The sequence below is a fragment of the Hyalella azteca genome, unplaced genomic scaffold (genome assembly GCF_000764305.2).
Source record: "Hyalella azteca isolate HAZT.00-mixed unplaced genomic scaffold, Hazt_2.0.2 contig10100, whole genome shotgun sequence".
NCBI classification, from domain to species: Eukaryota; Metazoa; Arthropoda; class Malacostraca; order Amphipoda; family Hyalellidae; genus Hyalella; species Hyalella azteca.
In genome coordinates this window covers 174,813-183,608 of record NW_025940149.1, presented here as the reverse complement: position 1 = coordinate 183,608, position 8,796 = coordinate 174,813, and the positions used below count along the sequence as shown (strand labels likewise).

The 8,796-nt window shown below is 39.7% G+C and overlaps 1 protein-coding gene across 1 annotated transcript; it reads left to right on the top strand.

Annotated features, from left to right (window-relative positions):
* The first annotated feature begins 1,251 nt into the window (after positions 1 to 1,251).
* Positions 1,252 to 7,798, top strand: LOC108679887 (zinc finger protein 271). Its single transcript, XM_018168629.2, has 7 exons — positions 1,252 to 2,064; positions 2,348 to 2,473; positions 2,660 to 3,139; positions 4,287 to 4,425; positions 4,829 to 5,055; positions 5,876 to 5,982; positions 6,292 to 7,798. Exons 1-7 carry the CDS (start codon positions 1,252 to 1,254, stop codon positions 6,941 to 6,943), a joined length of 2,544 nt encoding a protein of 847 aa, XP_018024118.2. The 3' UTR covers positions 6,944 to 7,798.
* Positions 7,799 to 8,796: the final 998 nt, after the last annotated feature.

Genomic DNA, 8,796 nt, shown 5'->3' with positions numbered 1-8,796 from the left:
ACTGTAAATACAACGTTACGAATTTCTGTTCCAATTATTTTCATTTATTCAAAAAAAGTATGCATAAATTTGAATCTTACTACTGACATCGGTTATTTGGTGCCCATTATGATGTGCGCCTCTTTATCTCTTTTAGTGTGTGATGTAAGAGCGAAAAATTAAGTAGGTCACAATCGCTTATTTGTTCTGAAATTGAAGGTACTGCGAGTTCCTCAATCTGTCTTCCTGAAAGAAATACTTAGCCATCTCAGATCCGGATAATATATTGTCTACAGATAAAATGATCCGGACGGAAAAGATACGGTTTCCACATATTCAAAAGAAGATAATCACAACAATTATTTATGGGCAAGACGCATAATAGCAAAAATCTATTTAAATTACTTGAAGAACAAGTTGAGTTTGTTTTGTACGGTATTTCGTAGTGAAGAACTGAAACCCAGAAGAGTTTTTTGGTATAAAATTTCTTGATATTAATTAAATAGTTTCAGATTCAGCTAAGATTGCTAAGTTAGAAAAAATCCTGCTCCTGATAACCTGAAGAACACGTATGCTGATTTCAATTATTCAATAGCTTCTTCAATTTGGTCTAAAATTATTATACGTGACGTCAACAGAAGATTACTGAAAAAGTCTCTTCTGTGAATGAATATGTTTGCTTGAAAGTGTTGGCCCTCGGCGTGGAATTTTGTTATATTTATTGAAGGAACTTTGATGTGCTCACAGCGGCGAAGGATCAAATACAAATAGCTAGCACTCGAGGGTCATTGAAAAGGAGGGTGAGATGCGAGGGCTTACAAGGGTGAACTCCCATGCAGGGCCAAGTACCAACATCTTCCTCAGGCTTAATACTAAATTCAAAAGTAAATGGAGGTTGATACTAAATTCAAAACTGAATACTAAATGGAGGGATACAGTTTTCCACAATAAATTAGTGTTTCTGCGAGATCCAACTATATGATGTGATTAAAAGTTGCAAAAATATTTTTAATGGTGTCATAATGATATTCCGACAATTTCATAATAATTTATCTAGGTTAAAGCTTCATAAAGAATTTCTAGCATATGTTGTTTTATTTACAGTCATTTTAAATAATTGTGTCACACCTTACAGGTAAAATTGATCCGGCAATTATATTTATTTATATTGATATAATTGGAAATAAACTTCGTATTAAATCTGATGTGGATTTATTCACAAGAGTCTGGTCTATTTTCTTTCCAGGAGCTGCCGATGTGACGACCTGCGTCATGGCGAATCCAGACATCATTTCAGCAGCACAGAATGACCTGACAGTTATTGAGGCAGGAAATTCATTTGGCCCTGGTTTATCAGACAGCCGTCCTGAGAGACGTTCACCGGTACAAATTGCTTATAAATCCAAGGAATTAACTACTTACCGAAACTTCACAGACCCGTATGCTTCTATGACTGAAAGGCACTTGAAAATCACTAGTAGTCAATCACATTTTGCATCATTAGAAGAGCGGGCGAGTAAACCAATGCAATCGCCAGATTTACATGATGAAATGAGGAAGAGTACAGAAAGATTGAGAGTGGACCAAGAACCAACAAACTTTAGCCAGAAGAAAAGCGCCCAAGCTATTTCTACTTCCGTATCAAGGAGTATGGTTAATATTCATGGGCACAGTAGCCGCAGAGCTGTCATGAACGGTGAATGTCATACCACGAACAATTCCGAAGACCCAAATATCATGAATCAATCTGAAAAGGAAGATGGTTTGAGATTTCCAATTAAAGGCGACAATATGAACAGAGTGAATGAAGCTTGTATGGACAATAGTATACAAGGAAATTCTCCCATGAACTTATCAAGTCACGACGATGATCGTACCTCATCGACGACAGTTCACACGACAGTTGACAGTATAAGTGCAGCCTCGCCTGTCGGGGACCACACGTCTGACCTGTCAGGGTCTCGGGATCACACGGCCGAGCGTCCCCAGAAGCTCAGTCAGGCTGTCAAGCGCGGCGCCTCTACACTTGCTTTTTCTATCGACCGCATCATGGAACCCACGCCTAAGAAGGCGCGTCTACCTCAGGTCAGATGATGTTGTAATTCAGTTAACAGGGCAATTAATTATAAATCAATAACAGTAAAGGTACTTTAATTGAAATTTTTAGTCAATTGAAATATTATGTAATACTTTAAACTGTAAATGGAAACTGAAATTTTTAGCAGGGATGATAACCTAAAATATATCTTTTTTATTGATTAAAAATGAGATGAGAAGATAGTTGGTACATTTCTTCATCATAAATTCTTTTTCAACTAATTTCAATCATTTGCAAACATTAAGTTCAAATTATTTCTTGGTCTCGAAGGACGAAGAAAGGCGGAGTAATTTGGTGCGGCCGCGTCTGCTGCAGCCGACGCTTGCGTCTCACGGCAGAGCCTCGTCCGGCTCGCAGTTCCTCGCCCAATATCCTCTTCTTTATCATTATTACCAGGTAATTCTACTACTTCTTCTCTAAAGTTACTATGAATCGTTTTTAAATGTTTCACATATAGTTATTTTTCACATATAGTTCTATTATATCGCGTGATTCGAGAGATCTGTAGTAGTCATGTGTCGATGACCCTGGTGCCAGTCGAGCATATTATCACTGGCTAATAACAATTTTCTTGGTTTCCAGCAGATGGGCAGCAGTTTACCGGCAATATCGAGCCTGTCTCCTAGCCCAAACAAGGATGTTGACTCGAGAAGACCTTTGAACATAACTCCACATTCGCTGTCAGCCTTCACACGTCTCAACAACTTGCAAGAGGCCAGAGAAGACCTGCAATGTAATAGGCCTGGCCAGTCCCATTATTTCGACTCGACAGACAGAAGACATCGCTTGTTCTCGCCGCAGCTCAAGACACAACAGACTCCCGTAACAACTTTATCACGCAACAGGACGCAAATCAAATATGCTAGACCAACATCGTACTTCACTCCCTACGTACCTAAGGAGAAGTTGCTCATTGAAAATCACGCGTTCTGTCCCGTATATAACGCGTCCAAGTACAATCGTCCCCTGGCGGCGTCACATGGGGCTCAGTCGTCAAGAAATAATATTGATGCGGACTCAAACTTATGGACTTCAAAGCCAGAACATTCATCACAAACTAACGTAAGTGATTTTGAAACGCAAAAAATTATCACGTGCAGGCTAACATATTTATTTTATATTTCTGGTGGATAAGAACTAAAGGCGGCATTGAAACTGAGAGTCCCTATAGGATTATTCTGGTATTATAAAATTCGTTTGACGAAAACTTCAAAAGACGATGCTAAAGTTTAACCACTGTTGGATACAGGGAGATTACACCAACCCTGTAGTAATAATATTCGAAGAGGCTCATTTAGGCCCAAGGTTGCATAACAATAGTTTCTGGCATAACCATATATATTCCAAGGTGGCAACCTTGCAATGAAGCTTGTAATGAAGTGACACGGCGCGTACAACATGTTTACTCGGGCATAACAATATGTAATAGTTCGCTCGCATTTGAGCGTACTTCCATCAAATATGTTTAGGTGAATCTTGAGGAAAATTCTGAAAAGTGTTCGCCTGATAGATATTATTGTGTACCTTCGATCGTAATTCGCTATTTTATCGTCATGTGTGAAGAATTTCACCAGTAATGATATTTTAAACTCACTGTTCGAAAAGACGGCGAAAAACGGTCTCACCGGCGTTCCAGTGGCCGGCCGCCACGTCAAAATAAACTATATATCCGTTTTTTTAGATGTTGTGCGGGTTTCTAATGTAAAATTTTAATAAACACGGTCATACGGTATTTTTTTCGCGTGCCGGTCAGCCACTAGAACGCCGGTGAGACCATTTAACGGTGATTTTTCTTACAGTGCACATCATTCCCCAACATCGTTGGACGCACTAATAGAAATATTATCGAAGAAGAATTCACAAACATTTATATGCTTCAAGATCCGAGCACGTATCATTCGGCAGCACACATTATATTCACCTTCATTGAACAGGCACCTGTGGTAACATTAAAGCAAACATCGTTCATCAACACAGATGAGCGCATATACATCAATATACTATGTACTTGCTTCATTCGGCAATAGCTATATCGATTATAATAGTAGTATTAGTGCATGCATCCTTCACTAACATTTATGAGCGTACTTACATCAATAATTTCCTCTTACATCATTCATCAATAGCATACCAAGTATAATTGTACTATTAGCGTAATCATTAATGCACTACGTCAGTGCGCTAACGATTGGACCCGTTGATGCTGCAGAGGACGAAGGAGTCGTCTCAGTCGACGAACTTCTCGCCGCGCTCGTCTGACGAGCGCCAGCGGTGCCCCGCGACTTCGTCGTCAGCAGACCAGCCCTCCAGTGACGAGGAGGACGAGCACATCGTCATAGACGAGACAGGTACGCAGTTATAGTCTCAATTCTGCTACCTTACATATGTTATTAATATATCCGACCAACAGTACTAATTTAGAAATATATTCGAGGGATCATTGCCATTGCAATCATTGTAAGAGAACTTGATTTATACTTTTTTATTGTGCGTGAAATATTAATTTTTTAAAATTATTATTAGGAGAAGGATCATAAAATTACTCGGAATGGTTGAAGATGGAGGAAAATTTTCAGAAAATGAGGTCAAAAAACTCAAAAAAGTCCGTTTACAACTCGTGGAGGCACTGCGCTTTAACTTAATTTTTAATTCATGACAAAAATCAAATTCGGATTCATTTTCCAAGTTAAAGTGGACACATCATAAGAAAATTGGGATTTGTCATAAGAAAAGATAACGTTTCCCCAACAGACAACTCCCCCCGTTTGTACTCTTCGTGTCCCCGGCGGGAGGAGGAGGGAGCTGAGCCCCACGGTACATCGGGGGAAGGGGCGCCATCTTCCCCCAGCGACCCCATGACGAGGGGCGCGTCACACAAGACCTTCACGTGCCTGGAGTGCGGCAAGGTCTTCAACGCGCACTACAACCTCACCCGCCACATGCCCGTGCACACCGGCGCCCGGCCATTTATCTGCAAGGTAATACCGCCTCACCCGCCACATGCCCGTGCACACCGGCGCCCGGCCGTTTATCTGCAAGGTAATACCGCCTCACCCGCCACATGCCCGTGCACACCGGCGCCCGGCCGTTTATCTGTAAGGTAATACCGCCTCACCCGCCACATATGCCCGTGCATATCGGCACCTGGGCGTTTAATTGCAAGGTGTTGTTGCTGGGTTCTTCAGAGCCAAAAAAAAAGTTTCATCATAACACTATATCCATTGATTGTATTCGGGACGATTGTTTCAATGTGAACTCTTAGTTCTCAAAGTGATTAACACGATGGTATTTCTAATAGCTTTGAATTGAGTTGAATCTAATTTGCACTCAGTAATTCGACAACTTCTCGCTGATCGAGTTATTTCTAATGTATCTCTTGTTAAATAATAATTCTGTCGAGAGCAATGAGAAGGCAAGTCAACCGGTTGCTCTACTTCATAATTTGGAAATAACTAATCGGCTGTAAATTCGAAACATCTCATCAAGTAGGCAAGCCAATGATTTGTTTCAGGTCAAAATGTTCTGATGAATGATACATATTTTCATTTTTGTTGTTATTATTCAGTAAACTATCTCAGTCATTTACAGCATTATTATTAACGGAGCACATTACGATTATTGCGTGCCGACGTCTTTTCATTAAAAATCAAACGGTTTCATAGGGGATTTTGCCATAGTCGTAAAAAGGTAATTGACACTGAATGCCCAACTTTGAATGATTTATTTGTATGTTAATAAGGCAGCAGTTAACTCTCATATGGCTAAGCTATAGCTAAGTGAACATGTTTTGTTTGCCAGGTTTGTGGTAAAGGTTTTCGCCAAGCATCCACTCTGTGCCGACACAAGATCATCCACACGGCTGAGAAGCCGCACAAGTGTCACACATGTGGCAAAGCATTCAACAGGTTCGTCAGTGTTGTTGCCATCGAAGTTCAGATTACATTCAAATAGAGTTATTGCTTCCGTCATTAGTTTTACGTAAATCAAGATACTAATGTACTTATATATATAATATATATATATATATCTGTTTTTAATATTATTCATGTTTGAAAAAGTCAGCTGTAGCCAAATTAATGGCAAGTATAATAATATGATGTTTCTCTTCTTCTTTTTCATGCTTATCATATAATTTTCAAAATTTCTTGACGAAACAAAAGCAAAGAATTTTCCGTCAAAATTGTGGTTGATTCTGAATTTGATCCTACCCTTAGGTCATCCACCCTCAACACCCACGTGCGCATCCATCAGAATTACAAGCCGTGGGTGTGTGAATATTGCGGCAAGGGATTTCATCAGAAAGGCAACTATAAAAATCATAAATTGACGCACTCGGGCGAAAAGGCGTACAAGTGTCATGTGTGTAACAAAGCCTTCCACCAAATATATAACCTAACGTTCCACATGCATACTCACAACGATAAAAAACCGTTTCAATGTACCCTCTGTGGCAAAGGATTTTGTAGGAACTTTGATTTGAAGAAACACGTAAGAAAATTACACGAAAACGCTCCGTATTCGGGGGTATCACCCCCATCTTCTCCCCAGCCCTCCGAAGGGGAAACCCAAACAAGCAGCGCTCCTGTTAAACGTGAGCCGACTTACGACTGTGCCAACGCTACCATTCTTCAACGACATCTTAGTTTGCTACCATCTCTGGTCACCAATGCTGCTGGTTCTTTAGGTTCTTCACTAAACGTGCATCCACACCATCTCCACCATCACCACCAACATCACCAACAGCAGCAGCCCGGAGGTTCACATCGGTTCTCGGCCCACATCGGGAACCCGTTCTTCATGAACAGCGCCGGTCTCCACGCAGGCCCTGGAACATTTCTGAACAAACTGCCGTCCCTCCTTGGCTGATGGTGGTTCATGATTTGCTTAGCTTCAAGTTACCTCGAACGCTAAGTTGGTTTGGAGTGTAAACTATAGGCGATGTTTATCTTATCTTATATGCCGGAGTGTAATTTATTAACAGGATGTTCGGTTTCAGTATGCGTATCAAAAGAAACCATTTCCTAATGCTTGAAACATTCTGACTTATGATCAAAATATATAGATGAACTTTTTGCAATAATAATAAAATCGTTCATATATGCAGGCACGTTTTTTTCATTTGGTAGAAGGAAAGTTTACGTATTTCGTTAAAGAATTGTCGTGATTTGGCTGTCACATTCCCAATACAAAGCCAATATACCGAAGAAAATCATTTTTTATAAGTTATTTTAATAAAGTTACCATCATTTATTCATTACACAATCAAAATTCGAAGGTAATGTCTAAGATCTGAAAAGACATTCGACAAAGACTGTACATCATAAATATCATGTCAACCTGTCATGTACATCATGAATATCATATCACTCTGTCATCATATGTTTATGTTGTTGCCGGACACCGATGCCCAAGTCATGTTGTAGCGAGTCAAAAAATATAAAACTGTGCCCAGTTACTATATAAGCCTTATCAAAGTATCTCTAATTTTGTGTGTTACCTGCATAACCTTTAGCTGTTACCATTTATATGATCTCATGTAAACTTACCGATTCTAAATTACCATTGCAAAAGTTTGTTTACCGCATGGCTATAAATTATTTGGAATAGAAAACTTATTTGCATTGAGCTGCGATCCGGCGAATGAACTCAATTTTCTTCATACGGCGTATGCATTCTACGCGTACTGAAAAATTGGCGTAATATACATGCACGGCTTATGTGTACGATGTGTAACTCTTTCATCTATGCGAGTGACTCGTTCATGTGTACGATGTTTGACTCGTTCTTGTGTACGATGTGTGACTCGTTCATGTTTACTACGTATGATTCGTTCATGTGTAGTATGTATGACTCGTTCATGTGCACGATGTGTGACTCTTTCATCTATGCGAGTGACTCGTTCATGTGTACGATGTTTGACTCGTTCATGTGTACGATGTTTGACTCGTTCATGTGTACGATGTGTGACTCGTTCATGTTTACTACGTATGATTCGTTCATGTGTAGTATGTATGACTCGTTCATGTGTACGATGTGTGACTTGTTCATGTGTAGGATGTGTGTGTTTATAATTGGTTCTTCTCAAAGTCAATGTTCAGGTGAAGAAAAAAGCACATGTACATGCCACTACTCACACCAAAGCGTTATTTAATTAGTCAGTCTAAGAATATTGTGGATTTTCTTAATCTGAAGAGCAATGCCTATTTGTATGATAATTAATATATTGTGATGGCATCCTGCCAGCGCTGATAATGAAGGTATAATAAACTGGAAATGATGTCTTGTAATGTTTTCCGTTTTAACCCTCAATTGTTTACGCTGTCTTGTATTGATAACGACTCAGTTTTCAATAATAAATACGGCTATTTATGAAAAAAAAGCAGAAAAGAGAATGCAAATGTATTTATCAAAACCATATTATGATAAATAATGTTCTTGAGAAGGCTATTTTCTCTTCATATTTAAAATTATTACTCGTATCGCTAAACCTTGCTTAAATAAAATGTCTATTGTCATAATTTCTCGTCATGTTTCATCACGCAGTTTTTTGTGTTCATCTGCCGCCACCTTCACTCGTTATTATCGTACTACGCCGTCCCTCATCGTCACCTAACATCGTCACTACTCCTCTACGCCGTCCCTCATCGTCACCTAACATCGTCACTACTCCTCTACGCCGTCCCTCATCGTCACCTAACATCGTCACTACTCCTCTACGC

Excerpts from the sequence above, each read along its gene's own strand:
- LOC108679887 (XM_018168629.2), top strand. The coding sequence starts at position 1,252 with ATGGCGAATCCAGACATCATTTCAGCAGCACAGAATGACCTGACAGTT. Across the intron at positions 3,140-4,286 it reads AACATTCATCACAAACTAAC|AGGACGAAGGAGTCGTCTCA; the intron begins GTAAGTGATTTT and ends TTGATGCTGCAG. Across the intron at positions 5,056-5,875 it reads CCCGGCCATTTATCTGCAAG|GTTTGTGGTAAAGGTTTTCG; the intron begins GTAATACCGCCT and ends TTTGTTTGCCAG.